Source organism: Gordionus sp. m RMFG-2023, chromosome 4, assembly GCF_954871325.1.
Source record: "Gordionus sp. m RMFG-2023 chromosome 4, tfGorSpeb1-WG-v2, whole genome shotgun sequence".
NCBI lineage: Eukaryota > Metazoa > Nematomorpha > Gordioida > Chordodea > Parachordodidae > Gordionus > Gordionus sp. m RMFG-2023.
The window spans coordinates 15,306,573-15,331,085 of record NC_088778.1 but is presented as its reverse complement, the minus strand read 5'-3'; the positions used below and the strand labels follow the sequence as shown (position 1 = coordinate 15,331,085).

The window sequence follows — 24,513 nt, the reverse complement described above, 5'->3', positions numbered from 1 at the left end:
AAAAAAAATAGGAAAATGATTTTTTCAAATATGTTTCATATAAAATAATTTAAACATGATTGTGCAAAAAAAAATTATTAATAAAATATAAGAAATAAATAATTAAAAATTATCCTCAATTCTTACTTTTAGTTTTATATATAAAAATATAACAATGTTAATGCGTTTTGTAATATTTTTCAAAAAGAATAGTGGATTAATTATTATTCCCGAATTTTAATTATATATAATATTAATAAATAATAATTTTATATTATCATAAAAATCTTGATAATTTAAATTCAATATTTTTATCCTTGCTAAATTATAGAACTTTTTGTAGGTTTATATGCTTAAAAAATTGAAGGAATGAGGATTCTTAAATTTTATGGGTCAAGGGTTGTTTAGATTTTTTTTATAAAAAATGGGGGGGGGGGGGGGTGGGGGTGCAGATGAATAGCATATACAAAAAATACTTATAATTTCACATTCTTTCTTTCTTCATGATTGAATATCCCTTATAACATTGAAATTAAAATCTAAAAATTCTACAATTATATTTTAAAAAAGATTAAAGGAAAATAATACATTTAAATTAATTCAATTTATTAGTCATAATTCACAATACACATATTAATATTATATTTCTTATTTTAATTTTGAAAGAATTTAGCGCCTAGCTACCACCACCAATTTTTTGAATATTTTAGAAAATAAATAACCAATCCCTCCCCTTGTTTCTTTCTCCCAAAATAAATCTATCTCTTTCAAAAAAAATTTGGGGCTATTTTAAAAAAGTTATAAAAAAGTAAAATTTTCTTGTTTTTTTCACCATTAACAATATTTATTTATTTTAAAAAAAATTTTTTTATTTATATAAATAAATTTTTGATATTTTTTATTCATAAAGATTTTTATTCTTATTTTTGAAAATAAGTTCGAACGATTTATATTTTTTAATAAAAAAAGAATAGTATGACATCATAAATTGCACATATATATTAGATTTACAACGATATTGCATTATAAAATCAAATCATAGATCACATGTTAAATATAAAATAATACAGGATCTAACCGCACCTTACATCACACAACAATGCGACGTTTTGGAAAAAATTACTCAACTCATCAACCGTATGCTTGCTGGAGGCTTACCACCCGCCATTATTCCACTCCTTTATGGAGCTAAACTCATCGCCCTTCACAAACCTAATAAAGATATTCGCCCTATCGCTATTGGAACCACTTGGCGCCGATTAACCGCAAAGCTAGTAGTGAGCAGAATATTGTTCACAGTATCTAATCACCTGTGCCCTAATCAATTAGGAGTCAACGTAAAAGGGGGATGCGAGGTATCCTTACACATGACCAGAATGTATCTACAAACAGACCCCAGTGACGATATCCTAATTAAGATAGATTTTTCAAACGCTTTTAACTCTCTAAAACGTACAGCGTTTCTTAATCCCATCCTTACCCTTTACCCAGAATACTCGCAATTCATCTTCGAATGTTATGCTAGTCCATCGCATCTTCAATTTGGAGATAGATTGATTCCTTCTAGTAGTGGAATACAACAAGGTGACCCTCTAGGCTCCTTCTTATTCAGTCTGGGCATTAATAGCCTAATACAAAGCATAAATGACCAATGTAAACTAAACCTTCATAACTGGTATATCAACGATGGTATACTAGGCGGCTCACCCAGCGAAGTTATGAAGGCGGTCGAAATAATAAAATCCAGCGAGAGCAGTTTGGGACTGCGAATCAATCAAGACAAGAGCGAATATTGTCCTCTTGGAATCATCGACCTTAACTATGATCCTATGTTCAATCATACACCATTGAACTTCTTAACACATCTCGGATCTCCAGTGGGTAAAGACAAGTCCTTTGTCAAGTTCTTCGCCGACACTCTACTAGAGATATCCCTTATGCGCGGTACACTATCTCGCCTCCCAGCCCACCAAGCGTTCTTTCTATTAAAGAACTACCTCCTAATCCCAAAAATTCTATATACACTCCGATCGTCACGTATCTTCCAATACGACGTCAACCTCGCTGCACACGAGCTAGTGATTAAACACCTTACAGAGGATATACTCAATCTCAAATTCGGAGACCTATCTTGGCTACAAGCTACCTTGCCAACCAAATCCGGCGGCATTGGCATACGATCGCCTTCCCTACTCTCTGTTAGTGCGTTCATATCCTCTCGCCTGTCCTGCGAGCCCATCATACACGCACTCACAAAACATCCTGACCCTTTACTTCCCCAGGCAATTGATCTATGGAAATCTCTTTCATTAGTCGATCCTCCCTCATCGACACTGCATAAGGACTGGGATAAGCCTCTAGTTGGCAACTCCGTTGCATACCTTAAATCGAGGAGCCAACCCGAGGACCATTCTCTACTCTTCTCCATTTCCGCAGACAGCGGGTATGAATTTCTCGAAGCTTTTCCATCGCGAAACCTTGACCAGCTCCTAAGCAATGATGAGCTACGTCACGCCATCGGTCTAAGACTTAATTGTGATATGGTAATACCCTATCACTGCATCCTTTGTCAAACGCCGGTCAACTCCAAAGGCCGTCACTCTTTACACTGCAAGCGCTGTAGAGGCAGATTCATTAGACATTCAAAATGCAATGATACTATTGCCAGGGCCCTAAAATCTGCCGGTATCCCATCAACCCTAGAACCCACTGGACTCTACAATTCTGATGGTAAGCGTCCCGATGGCTCTACCATGATCCCTTGGAAGAGGGGGGAATTTCTAACCTGGGATTTCTCATGCATCGATCCCCTTGCCCCTTCCAATATAAATAGAGATGCTCTAGTAGACGCCGAGACGAATAAACTCGCTAAATATTCGCCATCGCTTCCGGCCAATTACACATTCCTACCACTAATCGCCACGACTTTAACATCGTTCGGCTCTCACGCCCTTGCCTTCTTTAAAGAGCTGGGGAAACGGATCTCTACTAGGACCGAAGATCCCAACGAGGGTTACTACCTACGCCAAAGATTAGCCCTCAATATAATAAAATCCAATTACCTCAGCTTCATATTCTCAATGACTGATACCCCCTAATTACTTACAATTTATATCTAAATTTTATTCATTAATTAATATTGAATTTATGATTTTATTTTTATATTTGGTATTACATAAATTACTAATATCTTATTTTATTTACTGTGTAATATCAAAAAATTTAATAATATCAAAAAAAATTAACAAGCAATATTTATACCGAAATAAAAGAATATATTGTATTTAAAGATAATGAATATATATAAAATCAATTACAGATAAAATTATTGCAATTATACAATATTGCACAGAGAATAAAATTGCTGCAATTATAAAATCAGGCACCGATCATATTGTAAATATATATAAATTAGATTTAAAAGAATTAAGATAATATATAATTTTTACGTTAATAAATCTCTTCATTAACTGAACCTTTGCGCAAATAAACAAGAATATCTTCTAGTCTGCGCTAATACTTCTCGTTCAACTGACATAATTAAAAACGCGTCTAATTTTTCTTGGTCTATATTAGCTCTGCCCATTTTTTATAATTTTTTAATTTACTAAATGTTCTCTCGCAATTAACCTCCGCAAATGACAAAATTTAAATGTATTCATATGTCAAAAATAAATTAATGTATGCACTTTTGTGCATTGTAACTTGCATACACGCCTATTAAACACCTATTACATTTATTATCAAATCATATTGTAATATTCCATCTTCTTCCTTTAACTCCTCATTTGTACATATGATATCATCGTCCATTTCATTTTATTCTGCTATTAAAACTTTGAATATACTGGTAAATGATCACAATTCGTTATGTAATTTAACCCTCAATATATTTGCGAATTGTGCCAGTTTTTTCAAGGCATTTTCAGAAACCTTTACTATTTATTCATCAAAATGCCTCATTTAAATTTTTTAACCGGTCCACTCGCACTTTTTAAAATCAATTGTCACTTTTCTAGTACATATTCACTGAAATTTTAATTAACATGTTTACAATATCTATTTTTACCCCATTTGCTTTAAAAAAATTCAAAAATAATTTTGACAATTGTCATTTTTCTATAGTAAACCTTCAATGAAATTTTAATTTAACATGTTTACTATGTATATTTTTACCCATTTGCTTAAAAAATTCAAAAATAACGATTATGACAATTGTCACTTTTTTATGTACATAATCACTGTTTAAAAAAATAACGATGACAAATGCCAGTGCATTAATAATAGTAAGTCAGAGCATTATAATTAAAAGAAGCTAAAAATAACTTACCCTCCCATAATTTTAATATATACTAAATGTTATTATTATATATATTGGAGTCAACTCTAGAAGTCTTTTGGTCTAAAAAATTATCTGGATATGTTATTATTATATATATTGGAGTCAACTCTAGAAGTCTTTTGGTCTAAAAAATTATCTGGATAATGGGTCAGGTAAAAAAGCAACCCAAGCCTTAGATCGTCCTTTAAAAAACGAGCCATATTTTGGATCGGATTGAATAAAACGACCACAACTTTGGGTTAAAGTCGTAAAAAACGACACAACTATTAGTCTTCTAGTCGTCTTAAGTATATAAGTCGTATAACGACTCAAGTTGGAAGTCTAAAGCTAAAAATAAAAAAAACAGAAAAATGTTTTATAAATTAATAATAATTAATTTGAAATCTCTGTCCTTAAGTCGACTCAAGTTCATAGAACTATTCGTCCTCTAGTTAACTCAAGTATATTATATTTCATATTCATGACTCAAGTTGGAAGTATAAAGTTTAAAATAAAAAAAACAGAACAAATGTTTTATTAATTAATAATAACTAATCAAGTTCATAGAACTATTCATCCTCTAGTCGACAACTCAAGTTCATAAAACTATTCGTCATCTAGTCGACAACTCAAGTTCATAGAACATCCTCCAGTTGACTAAGTTCGTAGAACTATTCATCCTCTAGTCAACTCAAGTTTATATACTTGAGTTGGTCAACTTATTCGACTAATGACTAGAGACTCTGAGTTGTAGTTGGGTGAACTCGACTTTTTAACAACACTATACCCATGCAAAGGTAAGAATATGAATAGTAAATTATTGGATTCATAGGATGGCATATAAATAATTTATTATTTGATTTGTTTTCATTTTTGAATAATATATCTAAATGTTAAAAAAGGAAATATATTTAAAATAATTTTATAAAATATAAATAAGTAAAAAAAGTATATTTATAAGATAAAAATTTCAGATCAGCCTCAAATATTTATCATTTTCACATGGCCCTAAGGGTAGAATGCTAACTTAGTATTATGACAAGTCCTCCACTGAATCAACCCTTAAAATCTAATATAATTGTGAATTAAATCATTTTTATTTCTATAGCACAATATTGTAATCTATTAAATTATTTATTATGAGATGCATCAATGTCCATTTCTTTATCACTTTTTTCATTAACATTGCTTTCATCATTAACCATCTCAATATTAGTGTCATCTGCAAAATTAAAATGTCATTTAGAATTTCTCCATTATTTACTTCTAAGCATTGTATACAAGTCATACCCAAGATATAAAAAAGTTGAAAATTGTTTTTTAAGTGAAGAAAACTAATATATTTAAATAAAAGTATGAATGTTTAATGATTTCTATTTACTTTGTCATCTAAAAGTTGTTTTTCATTTTCTAAATTAGAAATTTCATTTTGAAGTATATTTAATTTACTTAAATAAAGCATAAGATTATTATGTAATATAAAACAAAAACTTGATACTATCATTTCTATCAGGATGTTTTACAATTATTTTGGCAATTTTATCATATTCTAAATATTATTTCTTATAAAAATTAATAAAATTATTACCTAATCTGTTTTTCTTAATTATTTTGGCTAGTCTCAAGTCATTTTGACATTGCCCAAGTTCGTTTGTCACATGTTTAGTATTATTTTCTTATAATTATTATTTGAAAAAAAACAATATATATATATTACCAATATCTTTTAACTGTTCTAGATATATTTTTTGATCATAAAGATTAGTTTGGAAAATATTTTGCAGCTTTAGTAATGATAATTGCGATTGTTCAAATAGTAGAAAAACTTTTTCATAGTAAATATCTCTAAAAATTGCTGTAATTATATTTATAATCAAATATCCCAAGACCTTTCATCTTTTTTGTTTGTTAAAGGCCATTTCATTATATTTTTAATTAACATATTAATTCTTTTATCATCACCGCTCCCTTCTCCATCTATAAGCAATCGGTACCTAATTATATCATCTAAAAATAATAAAATTTGATGAAAATATTATTTTATATAATTTATTACCTTCCAAGTAGCTTGACATGAAAAATTACCTAATCATCATAGTTTTTAAAAGAGAAACACCAAAGATTTCACGTTAACAGCTGTCATTATGTAACACTTCAGTATTCTTCGCATGCTCATAAAACTGGATAAAATTTTAAACGGTTTAAATTAAGATGAGAAATCCCAATTTTTTGACAATCTGCAGTAACCTGTGCGTACATAAAGGCAACTTTATGAATAATCGATGGGCATTAGAAAGATAGTGAAAGGAACCCATAATACGCTTTAAAAGAAAAAACTGGTATGGGTCGACAAGATTAAACACGTGAATTAGCTTAACAGACTGAGTTCATGTGAGATTAGGGCGGCAATTCGTTTAGTTTTATATAAAGATATCAGATGCATTTTTAGGGATTTAATATGTTATCCATTACATTAAGATTTACTCTAAATGAATAAAATTTAAGATACATTATTTCATATGTTCCTTCACAATAAATTCTTGCGAAGTTTTAATTTGATATACTATGAAAACATATTAACTTCCCATTATTTTACAAAAGCTACAGGGGCGTCGCTAGCTTTTACAATCTCAGGGGGTTCAACTAAGAAATTTTTATGAGGGGCTTCGCCCCCCATACTTCCCAATTTGCGGGACCCTAAATTAGAGATCTGCAAAAGTAGGCCTGGCCCGTACCCGGCCCGAACGGGCTTTGGGCCGGGTTCGGGCCTACTTTAAAAAAAAATTCGGGCCGGGTCGGGCCGGGCCTTAAAAAATTTTTTAATATTGGCACTAATATTTTTTGTAAAATAAAAATATTTAATTTTATTTGAAGAAGCTAGACGCCATATGATGGCATGTATCTTTTATTCTTGGTATAAATATATAATTAAACCTTTTTTTTAAGAAACAAGGCGGCAACATTTTTTATTTGTAAAATATACATATTTAATTTTATTTATTTAGAAAGTAGACGCCATATGCCATATATATTTTATTATGGGTATAATAATTTAAATGTTTTTTTATAAAACTTAAATTTTAAATATAATTTAAAAATGAATTTAATTTTTTTAAAAAAACAAATACAAAATGGAACATATATTTGTATGCCCCATTTAGGTAAAAGCAATATATGGGAAAATTTGGAAGACATATTTGATGATAAAAACAAAAAACTTGATTACGTCCAATGTAAAAAATGTAATAGTATATTACAATATAAAAGCACATCTGGAAATTCTCATTTAAGACGTCACAAGTGCGTTAAGAATGACGATTCCTCTATTCCTAAAATAACTAGGTATATTCAAAAGAAAATAGACCTAAATTCTTCCTTAACTATTAAAAAGAAACTATGTGATACCTTGATCTATTATTGTGCCAAGGACATGCGTGCCTTTGATTCGATAACTGGAGATGGCTTTATAAAAATGGCTCAAAATTTTATTCAAATTGGCTCCATTTACGGTAATATTGACTGTAGCGAAATTATTCCCCATCCAACTACTTTATCGAGAAATGCTATAGTTATGACGGATCAAATTAGAACAAATTTGGTTAATAAAATAAATGTTCAATTATTTGATAAAAAATGCTCTGCTACAACAGACATGTGGACAGATTCTTTTAAAAAGTTTTCCTATTTAACTGTTTCAATTCATTATATCGAAGGTGAAACCTTATATAAACATGTTTTATTTACGAATAAGTTTAAAGAAGAGAAAAAAACCGCCGCGAACATACATAAGGAAATGCTACAAAATTTTGCTGCAATTGGAATAATTCCCGATCAAGTGAAAAATATAATATTTATATCTGATCAAGGAGCTAATATAATTAAAGCCCTAGAAAAATACACCAGATTAAATTGCAGCGCACATCTATTAAATACTGTTCTTCGAAATACCTTTAAGGAACAATCTTTGAAAATTATCGCTCCTAATATATATCAAACCCTTATTTCTGCTAAAAAAATAACCATGTATTTTAAACAAACCGGCATGAATCAATATTTAGACAAAACATTACAACAAGATATCGAAACTAGATGGAATTCAAAATTAAATATGTTGAAATCTATTTATAACCAATATGATGACATCGTCAATTTTTTATCATCCAAGGGAGATATTAATAAAATGGAAAACTTGGAGAAATCTATTTTGAAAAATTTGATTGATATTTTATATCCTTTTGATAAAGCCACTAAAGAACTAGAAGGAGATATTAATCCTACTTTACATAAAGTACTGCTATGCTTTAATAATATTCTTCACGAGGATTTAAATGATTCATTTTATCAAAACAATGAAATAAAAGAAATAAAAACCAATTTAAAAATTTTTTTATTATCTAAATTTAAAATCAATATTTTGCATAAAATAGCGACATTTTTATGCCCCAAATATAGAAAATTAAGAATGTTATCATCAATGGAAATATTAGAAGTAGAGAATTCAGTCAAAAATATAATTAATTCTGAAGAATATTGTCCTTCAATTGATATTATAGATTTGGATATTCAAGGCTTTTCTCAAATTGTGGAATCGCCTAAAAGATCTAAAGGTACATTTAAAATTGTTCTATTTATATTATTTTTATATATCAGGCAATGAATATGAAAGATGGGAGGACAATGAGGAAGAATATGAAAAAAAAGAAACAGATGAGCTTGAAATTTATAAGAATTTAAATATAAAAGAGAATAATGAAAATATACATCCAGAAAAAGATATATTAAAATGGTGGAATAAAAATGAAATTAGATTACCAAAGATGACAAAATTGGCTAGAAAAATTCTAGCAATTCCTGCAACGTCCACAACTTCATAGAGAACTTTTTCAAAGACTGGAAGGTTATTAGACGAAAGAAGAAATAGACTGCCACCAGAAAATGTTGATGCTTTGATATTTTTAAATGATAATTATAAATATGAATCTAATATATAGTTGTGTAATTTAACATTATAATTATTGTTTGGTTTATAGGTATTTTTGATAGTATTTTAAATAAATAATTAAATACTAAATAAATTTTCTGTTTACTAAGATATTTTTTGCAAAAACAAAATCTTAAATATAAAAAATAAACTAAAAGCTAAAAAAAAATATAATTATTACTCTAGGATGAATTAAAAAAAATTCGGGTTCGGGCCGGGCCTGGAAAAATTTTTTAAAAAAAATTTCGGGCCGGGTCGGGCCTTTAAAATTAGGCCCGTGCAGATCACTACCCTAAATAATTATTCTGAATGTGATTTATTATATTTTGCATACAAAATAAACTAGCATATAAAAATAATATTTTTAATAGAAAATCTATTTATTAGAGTATAAAATATTTTCGATTGTTGATGTGAAATGATTTTGCGTCTAAAGAATAATAAATGTTAAAAAAGGTTAATTAATTCATATATGCCTAAATTGATAATAGTTTGTGAAAAAACTACATAATATATTATAATTTTTAGCAACTTACATTGACAAAAGGTTATGAAACTAATATAACTCCCTTTTACCATTTTAGACTATGTTTTATAGAATGGACTAATAAGAAAAAATTTATAGACCTTACCAAATCTACAATTCTTGAAGAAGAGAATATAAACGACCAATCCAAATCATAAAACTATATGATGGTTAGAGCTTCCTCTTAGATGACATGATGGAAGCTAGATAAGTAATCGAGAAAATTATTGTATGATATTAAATTTTTAAAAGATTATCTTCCATTTTCAATGTTATATAAACGACTACACAGTTGACCTATTGATTATCTAAAATATGCGATCATATGCTCTCACTCTTAGCAGCTATAGTAATAATCTTAAATTACATAGCCAAAATAATAGATGCTGGTTAATTTGCAATCCTATCCATGACATTCACGATGGTAACCCATCACAATTTATTCTGTTAAATAAATTGATACAACAAAAACATTAAAATCTTTAGAAGAAATTATGCAAATATATTGAAGTCTTGAATTATTTACACGGCAAGGATGCCATATTAGAAATGAAACATTTTGTAACTACAAAATAAGAACCAGAGTGATATCATGAAAGCAATTAAGATTTTATTTATTATTGTCGCACCATCTCTAGTTAGTATATTATATCTTAAAATAATAGTAGTTTGTATTGTAATAATATCAAAAATATATTTGTATTAAAGATTTAACTCAAATCTATTTTTCGAAGAAGAATATAGCTTTCCTAAAAACACGTAAAAAAGAGAAGAAAAGATATCTAATTTATTACGATTTGCCTAACTTTGATCGTAAAGTCATTTGATCGTAAATTTGGTCCATTTTTTTATGATTGGTCTATTTAATCGCGGTAAATTAAAATCATTTATAACCCTAACCCTAACCTATAAATTGAAAAAATCGTCCATTTTGACCTAAAATGGACAAAATGGACCATTTTACGATCAAAATAATACGATCAAAGGAGGCCCTCCCTTTATTACATCTATTGTGGCAGCGTCTACATGGCCGGGGGGGGGGGGGGTAGGAGACAAATGCCTCCAAAATATATTAGCATTTTTGGGGGTAGGTATCGATTTTAAGGGGTTGATATTAATTTTTTGGTAGTAGGCATTATTTTTTTGGGGGTAGGTATTGATTTTTGGTGGGTAATTTTTGATTTGAATTATAATCTTTTTTTAATCCATTAATTGATACGATTATGATGGTTATCGTTTGATTTTCTGAAAAATGTCAATTAAAGTAAAGATATTTGTCAATTAATAAATAATATAAATTTTCTTTGTCAACGATTTTCATTTAGCATTTTATCAAGTTAATATTTACACATTTCCTATTTGGTACTTTTCTTAGAGGTTAATATATTTATATTATGTTTTTTAATAAATTTATAGATTTTAGCAGGATAAATTTTAGATAATTTTTTGAGTCATGCATAAAAACATATATCAGCAAGCAAAGAATAATAAAAAACATAATGTGTAAAAAATTATATTATAATAATTATTTCTTTCTAGATGCCAAGTAACAAAACCATATTTAAAGTTAAGTGCAATATTAAAAATTGCAAAACTTCTAAAATAAGAAGTGACAAGATACATGAACATTATAAACATAAACATCCTCATGTCAAGCCAGCTGATATGAAATTTACAAAGGTAGCCATCAAAAGAGATAATAATAATTGGGTATCTTTAAATTGTGATATTCCATATAATATCACAAATGGAGTTGAAACCCAGTTGCAAAAAAAGACAATAACATCTTACTTCCAAAAAGTAATATTTTTATTTATTATTGTAACTATAAATTTGTGAATTAATAGAAACTGATTTAAAATTTTACCAGAATAATATTAATATTAAAGTAGTCAGGGTATAGAGAAAATAAATTATATATATTATTATTTAATGTTTTTTAACTGTTTATCACACTATTTTTATATCTATATATACTTTATAAAGTTCAATTTAACAATATGTTTAATAAGTTAATAATAATAATTTAAACCCAAAGTATTAAAAAAACTTATTAAGTTAATATAATGTAGTAAAAGGTAATGTTAATTTCTAGGAATTATTAAATTTAAATCTTTTCATCTTTAATTGAATTAAGACTTCAAATTCTTTTACTTTTTTTAAATATAAATCTTATAAAATATGATTTGGAATCAACTATTTTCAAAATGTTATCTGTGTGAGTTTCATCCCCTTTATTTACATTATGTGTTATATTAGGTATGTTTATTATCATTGTTTTATTTAGCTATTAGAATTTCTTTAGATAATATACTTTCATCATGAATTTCACAATTTTATTTATACTTAATATTGTTTTTATTTTTATAGTCATTATAATATTGTTTTATGATTTCTTCATGTGATCGCAGTTTTATATTAATCTGCATCTATCATGCCTATGAATCTTTCAAATATATTTTAAAAATGTTTTTACATGATCTAACAAAGTCATATTGATGTTTATGATTATTGCGTTCAAAATATGTGAATTCCCTTTGTATTCTACATTCACTTGTGCTTTACCTATTACTTGTATCATCTTTCCATTGTAACCTGATAACTTTATGTTGGACTTCATAATATTTTTAATACCTGTTTTCTCAATCATGTATTCATGTAGAATTAAAACATTTATTAAAAACTTAATTATAATGTAGTTAAAAAAAATTATCATTTGCCTAAAAATTTATTAAAAATATAGTTATCATAAGGAAAGAAATTAAACTCCTCTTTATTTATAGAAAATCTCAGTTATTGAAGATTCACAAATTGTATTATCTCCTCATCCAATCCCCAGTTCCAGTGAGGTGTTTACTTTGTATGATGAGGTATTTAATTTAAATACGAATTATATGATAACTTTTGAAAGAAATAAATTATGATTATGAGGTTAATTAAATATTTCCAACCTTTATTAAAAACTTAATTATAATGTAGTTAAGAATAAAATGACCATTTGACTAAAATTTTATTAAAAATATAGTTTTTCATAAGTAAACAAATTATACTCTTTATAGCAAATCTCCAATATTGAAGATTCACAAATTGTATTATCTTCTCATCCAATCCCCAGTTCCAGTGAGGCGCTTACTTTGCATGATGAGGTATTTAATTTAAATACGAATTATATGATAACTTTTGAAGAAAATAAATTAGGACATTTAAATATTTCCAACATTTATTGATTAACTTAATTATAATGTAGCTAAGAATAAAATGACCATTTGGCTGAAATTATATTAAAAATAGATTTTCATAAGTAAACAAATTATACTCTTTATTTATAGCAAATCTCCAATATTGAAGATTCACAAATTGTATTATCTCCTCATCCAATCCACGGTTCTAGTGAGGCACTTACTTTGCATGAGGCATTATATTTAAATAAAATTTATATAATGACTTTTGAAGGGAATAAATTATGAGAATATTCAAAGTCCAAGTCTTATTCAGCTATACAAAAAAAAGGAACCAAATGATCCTTTTCACTTTATATTATTTAGGATGACAAATATTTTGATAAATTTCATAATTGCTGTAGGCCCTTGTCAGCCATGTACAAATAAATTTCAATATCCTGTTACTAACAAGAGGTTTTATATAATATTTATTTTCATTAATTTTTACCCATCCATTATTTCTATACCAATATATTTTTTTTAACTTTTTAAACAGGAGCATGAATATAACCTATTATAGAAAGGTTAATATAGATGGTTCCCTCAACCCCAGAAATTGGCTATTTTATAGCACTACTTTAGACAAAGTCTTTTGTCTATATTGTATTATGTTTGGTGGCCCTAAGTCCAATACTTTTTGGACTCAACATGGGGTAAATAATTGGAAAAACATAAAGCGTGACTTAGAGAGACACGAAGCATCTTCTCTTCATAAAGATTGTGAATATGCAAACATGACTTGGCTTGCAAATAAACGCATTCAAGATCATTTGCTATCAAATAAGCTTGATATAATCATGGAAAATCGTAATATAGTTCATAATATTATCAATGCCATTATGTACCTTATAAAATGTAATATAGCCTTTTGGGGTTCTAATTCGAATGAAGGTAATTTTATGTGTCTCATAAAATTAATGGCAAAAACGGTTCCAACTTTACGTGCATACATGGATAACAACGAAAAATTGTGGAGAAAAAAATCAGATAAAATTTCGAGACCTTATATAAATTTACTGTCATATGGCCACGTGAAAAAAATAACTGAAATTATTAAGATAAAAATAACAAAAAGCATTATTCAAACAATTAAAGAGAATCGTGCCTATAGCATCATATTAGATGAAACATATGATGTGTCTAAAAAAGAATGCATAGCTTTGCTTGTACGGTATATAGAAGATGATCTGCATCCACATCCTGTAGAAAGGATCATACATGTTTTTACAACATCAGAAACCACTGGGGAAAATATAAAGAAACATGTTTTTTCTAAGTTTAATGATCTTGGTCTTCCTCTTGATTATTTGGTTGGACAAAGTATGGATGGTGCAGGGAATATGAGAGGAGTATACAATGGAATGCAGGCTTTAATATTGAAAGAGGCTCCAAAAGCCATCTATATTTGGTGCCATGCACATCGGCTAAATTTAGTAGTTGCTCATGTTTGTGGATGCAAAATTGAAATGAAAAAGGCAATGGGAATATTAGATGAGTTATATAATTTTATGAATGGAGTTAGACGTCAAGGTGTGTTTGTTAAATATCAAATGAGAAAGTCCAAGAAATCTCTTAAAAGAATTAAAAACACAACAAGGTAAATAAAATATTTTTAATGAAACTTGAAACTTATATATTTTCAGAAATTGGTCATTATCTTACAAATCTGTAGAAATCTTTTTAGATGTTTATGAACATATTTTAGCATCATTAGTTGAATTAAAAGATTCTAATGACCCAAGCACCTCTTCCATTGCCGATGGGTTATTATCAAGAATTAAAGATGAAAATTTTATATTAAGTCTTTTTATTTTGAAAGAAATATTGAAATGTACACATGAGGCTTGTATTGAAATGCAGGCAGTTGGTAATGATTTGGCTTTGGTAACCAAATTAATACAACATACAAAAAATAAATTACAAAAACTAAAAGGTTAATATTAGTTACTATTTCTATAAATAATTTTAAAATATAGCTAATGGAGACAATATATTTTTAAAATTACATTCCTTATCTAATAGTTTTTTGAAAAAGAATAATGTAATAACTGATTTGTATAATATGAAATCAATATTCAAATTGGATCAAACAGAATTCAATAATTATGTTGAACAAAAAAAAAATAAGTTGAATAAATTAAAAAAATTTAAATTATTATTTATTATTGTAGATATAGAACGGAAATATTTTTCCCTGTTCTAAATGCAATAATTAATCACCTAAATGATCGATTTAATTATGATTGTTTAAATTTTTTATCACAGATATCCATTTTTACTCCCGCTGGAATTATGGATAATGAAAAAATAGAAGGATGGCAAATATCCGAAATTTGTAATACTTATCAATTGGATGTCCAAAACATTGTTGATGAATATAATGATTTTCGCTCTTTATATTTGGAGTCTCAATCAATCATTTTTTGCGAAGATCTTTTAAAAGTTAAAAAGAATGACGCGTTATATATTGATGAAAGTAATTTATTGATATTTTATTTGTAATTGTATATAATTAAAGGTATTGCAAACGATCAAATTACCAAAGAAAATATCAACAGCGAAATCATGACCAAAATAAAAAAATGGATAAAATTTTCTTTTATATTATCATACCGACTTTTAAATCAATTAAATTCTTATTCAAATTTAAATTTATTATATAAATATTTATTAACCCTTCCTACAACTTCCTGTTCAGCCGAAAGAGCCATGAGTAAAGTAAAAATTAACAAAACTCGAATGCGGAATAAAATTTCGGACCCATTTTTGGAAAATTTACTGTTAATATCCAGCGAAATTGATGTTTTTGAAAAATTTACAATTGATGATATTATAACACAATTTGCTTTAACATCAATAAGGTTATCCAAATTATTAATAAAATAATTAATGTATCTTTTTCACAGCGAATATATAGGCTTTTAAATAATGTATATTTAATTTAACATTTTATAATTTCAATGCAAAATATACTATAATTCATTTTATTCTAATATTTTATATAATAGCTCTATTTACAATACATGTTTTTAATTATGTGGAATCAAGCTAAATATACCTCTTTAAATTTATTCGTCTTATATTTTTTACAATATTTTAGATCTTTTTCATAGAAATATTAATATGTTATCTCATTTAATTCACTTATATATATTTTATGAAAATAAAGTGAATACCAAATTATGAAAAGATTGCATTATTTAAATAAAAGTTCATTATCACTTACATATATTTATGAAAATAAAGTGAATACCAAATTATGAAAAGATTGCATTATTTAAATAAAAGTTCATTATCACTTACAAATTTTTAAATTTTTTTCCCTAAATAGGCTTGAAAGATTGTAAATAGAATTATGTTGTAAGGTTATAAATGGTGGCAGATAAGATTTTTTAAATAAAATCACTATACCATCGTAGGTCTGTAAATTTCGCGGCCGAAGGCCGCAGGATTTTTTTTAGGTGGGTATGGGTAGATTTTGGAGGGGTTTGCCTCCATCAAATTTTCTGCCATGTAGACGCTGTATTGTGGGATGAATAATAATACGTTTAACTTTAATTATATTTTAAATATATAGATGGCGTTAAATATTTGTAAGCAAATTGTAACTTATATTTACTATCAAAAGCATTTATTAGTAAAATTTTAAAAATATTAACTGTAATATATTATATAACTGTCAGATACGTCTGTAAAAGTGGCATTTACCTAATATTTTATAAAAAATTATATATAATAGAGGATTTTATACTATATGTCTACATACTTTTTATAAATAAATCTCATACTTATTTGGATTTGGACCTTGAAAATAATTTTAGGAAGAGACATGATAATTAAATTTAAAAATCAATAATATAGTTGATTAGTGATTTTGACCTCGGCTAAAATATTAAATTATTAATTTTCAATTAATAAATGATTATATTTATTAGGGTTATATAATAATTTAAATAATAAAAGTCAATTAAGCTTCAACTGTTAAAGCTAAATTAATATTTAGTGAGTGATATTGTTATATTTTTAACACAGAATTTGATTGCAAGCTGACATAGTATAATTTATATGTAATAATCTAATCTAATAATTAAAATAGTATTCATTTAATAAAAATTAAGATAGTCTTATTAATTTTTTAATAAAATTAAATTTATATATTACTCAATAGAATTATAAAAGAAATTATTCAGAGGGCAATTAAAAATTTATTTTTAGCTCAAGGAGATATTAAGGAGCCAATAAAAAAAAATTTTTTTGCTTCAGGGGGCTATTCAAATTTTTTAGGGGGCTCGAGCCCCTGCGCAACCCCCTAGCAAGCCACTGAAAAACTAGTTCTAAGCATATTGAAAATTAAATATCCATTCGCACCGGTAAAACACTCAACTTCCATGGTAATTTACTTCAAGGTATTGATATTTAAACTTTTTATGAATAATCAAATTTTATTAAACCATATTTAATATATATATCTTCTTAAGTCACATAGTGGTGTCCTTTTCAAACGCATGTAATATATTAGAGCCCAGCATCGTATTTATTTTTTTCAGGTCTGACTCGTTCCAGATAAAAATTTTTCCCATCGATCTAAATATTTTCTTAAACCGAGCTCGATCCGATATTCTAAAAAATAATATGTCAGATCTGATTCTTTTTATTATTGGATTGAGAAAGTATTGAGATTTTAACGAAAAATAATAAGCGGTGAAGGCAAATAAAAAAAATACTGCTTTAAAAAAAATACATAAAAAACATTTGAAAAACAATAAAATTAAAATTATTGTCAAGGTTTAAGGGACCGAAAGAATATCTGTCCCAGTTTGACTGACCCCAGTTTATTTGGATCAGTTTTTTCTGTAACTCTTTTCTACTATCTTTAGCTCTTGGCTACTGTTCGTGCTGGTTAACCCTATTATGCCAAATTTTTATGTAATAAAATTATTTATTATTTTTTTTATCTTTATTAGGGTTTAAATTTAAAAAGGGCAGGTAATATGTTAAAATGGTATAAGGAAAAGAAGCAAATATATTCCAATATTTTATACAAATTAAATAATCATAGTATAGTCAATGATATACAATATATATTACAGGTTAGCGATTTATTAATTAAAAGTGCCCATACATAGGAGTCAACTGTAGTGCCTTTTGTCGTACACTTCAACAAATTGTCTTTATTTATAATTATAAGAATGCATATTAACGTCATTTAATCGACGTGCAAACTACAAAATCGCGCTACAACTGACTTCTATGCAGGGGGGGACATGTAATGCACTAAATGAATGAGTACAGTACCATACAGTTTTATAAATATTAAAAACAAATTTTGAAATAATTTGATTTTCTTTTTATTTTAATCAAATAATTTTTATTCGTATTCGAACAAACGAATAATTTATTATTCATTTCTATTCAATTTGAATAATCCGAAATTACATTCGTTTTTGAATAGGTCTAAAATCAACAACAGAAGTATTTATAGAGAAATACGATATTATTTCAATCTCTCAACGAGCAGAAAGATTAATTACAAATTAATAAATCGAATTCTGTGGTTGATAATTTATCCCCGAAATTTTTCAAATTTGTTTATAATTTTTTTAAAATTACTGTTGTAATAATTCAAAGTATAAGAATTAAGATAATAATAGCTAATAACCCGTCAAGAATGACGGGGCGGAGGGGTAATTAGTTAGTTTGTGTATATGGTACTATATAACCTTTATTAATCTATTTTATAAATATACTAAAATTTAGGAGAAAAAGAGGTAAATTTGTTAATCATACCTCATAAGATATTCTTAATTTCTGATTCTTATATCAAAGTGAGAAAATTATGATGGGCAAAATGAAGAATATAATAACTAAGAATACCAGAGCTCCCATTGGTCAGCATTGCTATTCGCTCCCCACCGCGTGAAGGTGGAAGATGGGTTTTAGGGGAGCAAAGAGATGTAAAAAAGAATGAATAAAAGAAGGTAGAAATATCAAAGAGACAAAGATGTGAAAATATAAAAAATATATTACATATTTATACCTTAAGACTTAAAAGTCATCATTCAACACACTCGCATTTGATAACAATATAAAAAACGAAAATAATAAAAAACATATAATATTATTAATTTTACCAAAAAGTAGGTAATAGATATATCCAAAACTGAGTATGTAGAATAAGCATTACTTTGGTATATCACAGCAAGAAATCCTAAGCCCATATCAAAATAGATATTTCTAAAACTGAGAATGTAGGATAAGCATTAATCTGGTATATCACCGCAAGAAATCCTTAACCCAAATCAAAATGTCTTGAATTTATCTTCCTTGAATGTCAAAATTCGTCCTTTGTAAAATAAAATTATTTGGGAGTTCTGTTCCCTATCTCATGTAATTTATAATATTAATAATTTTACCAAAAAGTAGGTATTAGATATTTCCAAAACTGAGAATGTAGGATAAGCATTCTGGTATATCACCGCAAGAAATCCTTAGCCCAAATCAAATTATCTTGAATTTTTTTTTTTTGTCAAATAATATATAAAAAATGCTGCGAAAAAAAAACCTTTATTGAAATTATTGATTAAAGAAACAATTTGTAACTTATTCCGTATTTATAAAAATTAAATAGTACCTTTATAAAGTAATATTATATGGGGTTTCTTTTACCTATCTTATGTTGAGGATGCTGAAATGATAAGACCAAGCTCATTGATACTTTTGCTATGACTTTGAGAGACTTTTTTAACATACTGATTTGTTTAACTAAAAAGTAAAACAATTTGAAAATATACCTCTAGATCCGCAAAAGGAAATAAAGTATGGTATATATTCAAGCGTTGTTTGAAAAAAATGTTAACTTTTAAATATCCTTAATGGAAATAAGATATATATGTATAGTAAATGTTTACTTATACCTGAAGGTAGGTAATATGGATGGTATTATAAAATAGAGGTATACACAATATTTTTTCATTAGAAAGCATGTGTCTAAAATATAATAGTAAAAGAAAAACAATTATATACCTCTTTTAGATCCATGGCAAAAGTAATTAAAGTTTGGAATATATTCAAGGTTATTTGAAAAAAATGTTATTAAATATCCTTAATGGAAATAAGATATAGATTTACAAAATATGTTTACTTATACTTGAAGGTAGGTAATATGGATGGTATTATAAAATAGAGGTATACACAATATTTAGTATATATTTTTTTCATTACAAAGCATATGTTCTTGCAAAAGCGTGGTAACAATCATAATTTTTGTATTTTTTTAAATATAATTAAAAGAAGAAAAAAAATTAAACCAATGAGATAAGAGCTTATAAATAAACAAATTTATGTTAATTAATTTATCAAAATATATTTTCATATATAAGAAGAATTGTAATAGAAATTAGATAGAAGGGGGCTGAGTGGAAAGAACGTTTGCCTATCGGACGTTAAGTCAGTGGTTCGAATCTCATTGATATAAAAAACATTTTAAAATAATATTTTCTTTTTTTTTAAAAAAAAAATTTAACATTAGAGGTTTATAATCTCCTTCGATTTAACATTACGATGATAGGAAAGTTGATACCAAAAATAAAAATTAACTTTAAGGTTAAACGAAAACGTTCATGTCTTGATTACGGTGATTATATATATTAGAATACTTAATTTCATATTATAGAATATGCAAATGAGGATATTTTGAAGATTTTTTTAAAATCTTTCATAGTTTTTTTACTATAATCTTTTTTTAATGTTAATTTAATATATTTTTACTTTATGCTTTATTATTTTATATTTAATGGAGATAGGAAACTACAAATTATGTTATTATATTTTTGTTTCAATCGTCATACCCTTCTTTATTCTATCTATCATCTTTTTTTTATATTTAGATTAAACTTTGTTTTTTATCTTCTTCAATGGTGTTCAAACTTTTTATTTTACAAATAAAAATATATAATGATCAGTATATCACACCATATTATGGCTGTTATTAAACCATAAGAAATTTAATTTTACAAATTGGCCCATATATGTATTAACTACCTACCAAGTCTTAGCCCATATAATGTCATCATCCATATAGACATACAAAATAAAAGGCAGGATATAAAAATATATAAAGAACAGTATATCACATCTTAATAAATGATATGGGTGTTAAATTGTTAACTTCACCCAATATAATATTATTTTTCAATTCTAAATCATACACATGAGAATTTTTTTGAACACAATAATTAATAACAAATTAAAATATTTCAAATGATTGATATTTGTAGAAAAGAAAATTTCGATCAATATAAACATTTCAATGTTAGCCTAAGCATTAGAGGTGGGGGCGGGCCTAATTTTTTATTCACGGCCCGCCCGTTCACGGTGGCAATAAAAAATATTCACGCCCATTCACTCTTACCACTAAAAAATTTTCGACCCGACCCGTCCGCTCACGAATGGCAATATTTTGATTCACGCCCGTCACGCCCGAAAATTCAAGGTGTTTTTAAATTTTTCAAAACTTTAATGCTATATTTTTTTACACTTTTTCGAATTTATTTCTTTAATTCCGTAATTCATAATAACAAAAAATAAATACATATTATAAATCCAAATTTTTACTTAGAAAAAGAAGAATGTCTATTTTTTTTTTATTTCAAGTGTGTACGCCTTTCCTTTAATAGGCCATTGGCTACAGAAAATAACCTTTCACTAGAAGCCGAATTTGCCAGGGACATAATTTTGCTCTCTAATTTTCTAAAAAAGGAAATAAATTTTCCTGCTTCCAAAACTTCAAAATTTTGCAATTGTTATTTGTTTTATGGAATGAATCTTTTAAATTCACACAGCTTTGATCGGTAAAAATATTTTTCATTTAGAATATATGGTTTTTATGAATGTAGGATGAATTAGGAAAGTTATAAATGACAGTTGGCATTGACTTATGCATATCATCTAATTTTATATCATTTCACATTTTTAAGATTGTTTTGTAAATTCCTTTTCTTCATCTATTAAAAACTTACTTTGATTGTTTTGTAAATATCTTCCTTTTCTTCGTCTATTAAAAATTTACTTTTGAAATTAGGGTCTAGAATTAAGCCTACGTTAAGTGCTTGAGAAAAATTTTTAAAGTTTAAGTAAAAAATCTCACGATAAAATACCTAAACATAAAAAGAACGTGACACCAGATGTTGTTTATAAAATGCCGGAATATTTTTAATATGTATTATAATATAACTATAAAATTGCAAATTATTTATAAAAAAAAATTTAAATTTCCGTGATTCACGAAAATTCCTGTTCACGCCCGATCACATCTGGGAAAAAATTTGGGTAGGCCCGTCACGCCTAATAATTTAAAATTTATTCACACTCACGCCGTGACCCACAGTGACACGATGGGTCACGCGTAATTTCACGGCCCGCGCACACCTTTACTCTGCATTAATAGGATTGGACAGGAGAGTAATTCAATTTATGGAGTTAAAATATATAATTTATAATAAAGGGTGTGGTAAAATTTATCAAATTATATTAGATTATTTTTATAAATATGAACAAGAAATCATAAATTTGAATTATTTAACTAACATAAAACGATTGATATGTAAAACTAAATTAATTGTAAAATTGCGTAATAAGAAAAAACAACGCTCCACTGTTAAATTCACGGAAGAAACTAAAGATGGAATATTAATTCTCAAGATATAATTATGGAAATTTTACTTAATTTAAATATTCAAAATTACCAAATTTATTTATTTTCAATTTAATAGTATTGCAGCTGATGGCGATATCCTATAATTAATTTTCAATGATATTCTTTCTCTCTTCTTTTTTTTATTCTTGTAAAACATTTTTAAAAATCCACGAATCAATAAAATAATTTTTACAATTTTTTTTAAGTGTAATAAATATAATCAATCAGCTCTTTCGGAATTAACACATCGGTTGAAATAAATTATTTTATCAAATATTATGTAAAAAAATGGAAACTACAACAATAATGAATATGAATTTTAAAATATAAAGATAGGAAAAAAAGAAAATAACGAAATAAATGCAAAAATCCAGCGAAAAAAGTAAGATAAATATTAATATTTAAACAAAATATAATAAAGTATCGATATCAAGGAAGTAGTAAAGATACGATGCCTATATAAGTATCCTATTTAGCATGTTAGAATCTTGTATCTTATATTAAAGCATTCACTATATTACCCAACTCTGCTTATTAATAGAGATGTGGCTAATTCCATCATAATAATAGTTAAGCCTTATTTTTAAAATAAATTTTAAAAGCTTATTAAACCATGAATTTATAAGAAAAAAAGACAAATTTCTACACAGATAAGAAAAAAAGGGTTTAAAAGTAAAATATCAGGCTCCATCACGATGTTTATTGAATGCGAAATATCAAGTTTCAAATAATAATCATCATAAAACTGATATTCATAATAAAGAAAGTGTTGTTAATAAGTTTCCTATTTCAGACTTTTAAACCGAGTAAGCTTTATTGTGAATAACATACTAGAAATAAATTACGATTTAAAGCTTCGTTAAAATTCAAAGTATTATGACTTAATCCTTTAAGGCTCGGAAAAAAAGTGCTCATATTTTTTGTTGTATTGAAAAGTTTATTTTTAGCTATAAAATATAATTAAAATTTTTCAGAGGTATTATTGATACTACCTCCCCCAGCCATATCAGAAGGTGCAGCAATTTTATAAATGATCAAAAGGGGATCATTCCAATGCTCCATCTTTTTAAATGTGTTTTAATCATCTTATAAGCCTTAGAATTATAAAATCTATCTTTTTTTAAATTTTAACCCTGTTTCAAATATAACTTGTGTAGTAAATTGGAATAATTAAAAAATAATTTAATTTTTTCGTGGTTTTAAATTAAGTAGCTCGCGCTAGTATCAGAGATTATTTTAAAATGATGTTTTCTTTAAAAATGTTTCGTGCCCTCATTAAAGTAAAAAATATTTTTGTGGAAATGAAGGCTAGGAAAAATCTTATATATTTTTTTCACATTTTCATATAAATAAATAAGTTATTTGAATTGTATATATTTTAAAAAAAACTTGGTACGTGAATATATGCCAAATTAAGTTTAAATTTTGGATAAATCATGGCAGCTACATTAATAATAACTAATTCAATTTTTATGCTACTGTTATATAAAAATAAGCAATATGATACTTTACCACCCCTGATTATAAACCCCACATTTCCAAGACCGAAAAATTGTTATAAAGCTTACATACAAAATATATATATATATAGTTTTTCTACCAAACTTTTATTTATAAAATCTTTATTACAAGTTTTTTTTTAAAAATACATATAATTATAGTTATATTATATAAATAATAAAATAAAAAATATATTGAAATTAACAAAGGACAAGATTATGTAAAATAAATCTATATAAATAATTTACTAGTAAAAAAAATATGATATATATTTTTTATATATTACTTACT

General features: G+C 26.7%; 3 protein-coding genes across 4 annotated transcripts; 2 read left to right on the top strand and 1 right to left on the bottom strand.

Annotated features, from left to right (window-relative positions):
- Positions 1-1,118: 1,118 nt before the first annotated feature.
- Positions 1,119-3,077, top strand: LOC135928658 (uncharacterized). Its single transcript, XM_065465114.1, has one exon. The coding sequence runs from the start codon at positions 1,119-1,121 to the stop codon at positions 3,075-3,077; it is 1,959 nt and encodes a 652-aa protein (XP_065321186.1).
- A 2,075-nt stretch (positions 3,078-5,152) lies between these two features.
- LOC135928308 (THO complex subunit 7 homolog) lies at positions 5,153-6,480 on the bottom strand. 2 transcript variants are annotated; one of them, XM_065464750.1, is made up of 8 exons: positions 6,357-6,480; positions 6,190-6,307; positions 6,018-6,145; positions 5,889-5,975; positions 5,799-5,849; positions 5,682-5,710; positions 5,565-5,634; positions 5,153-5,522 (listed from the first exon to the last, which is right to left on the bottom strand). In XM_065464750.1, exons 1-8 carry the CDS (start codon positions 6,373-6,375, stop codon positions 5,431-5,433), a joined length of 594 nt encoding a protein of 197 aa, XP_065320822.1. In that variant the 5' UTR covers positions 6,376-6,480; the 3' UTR covers positions 5,153-5,430. The 2 variants fall into 2 exon arrangements, with proteins under 2 accessions (XP_065320822.1, XP_065320821.1); XM_065464749.1 differs by having other exon boundaries at positions 5,154-5,522; positions 5,682-5,748; positions 5,792-5,849.
- Positions 6,481-11,972: 5,492 nt separating this feature from the next.
- Positions 11,973-14,629, top strand: LOC135928657 (zinc finger MYM-type protein 1-like). The gene is made up of 6 exons (XM_065465113.1): positions 11,973-12,066; positions 12,591-12,677; positions 12,867-12,953; positions 13,353-13,442; positions 13,525-13,835; positions 13,893-14,629. The coding sequence occupies exons 1-6, from the start codon at positions 12,053-12,055 to the stop codon at positions 14,627-14,629; spliced, it is 1,326 nt and encodes a 441-aa protein (XP_065321185.1). The 5' UTR covers positions 11,973-12,052.
- Positions 14,630-24,513: the final 9,884 nt, after the last annotated feature.

Excerpts from the sequence above, each read along its gene's own strand:
- LOC135928308 (XM_065464749.1), bottom strand. Across the intron at positions 6,146-6,189 it reads ACAAACAAAAAAGATGAAAG|AGATATTTACTATGAAAAAG; the intron begins GTCTTGGGATAT and ends AGCAATTTTTAG. Across the intron at positions 5,523-5,564 it reads CTTGTATACAATGCTTAGAA|ATGACACTAATATTGAGATG; the intron begins GTAAATAATGGA and ends TTAATTTTGCAG.
- LOC135928658 (XM_065465114.1), top strand. The coding sequence starts at position 1,119 with ATGCTTGCTGGAGGCTTACCACCCGCCATTATTCCACTCCTTTATGGA.
- LOC135928657 (XM_065465113.1), top strand. Across the intron at positions 12,678-12,866 it reads TGTTTACTTTGTATGATGAG|CAAATCTCCAATATTGAAGA; the intron begins GTATTTAATTTA and ends TACTCTTTATAG. Across the intron at positions 12,954-13,352 it reads CGCTTACTTTGCATGATGAG|GATGACAAATATTTTGATAA; the intron begins GTATTTAATTTA and ends TATATTATTTAG.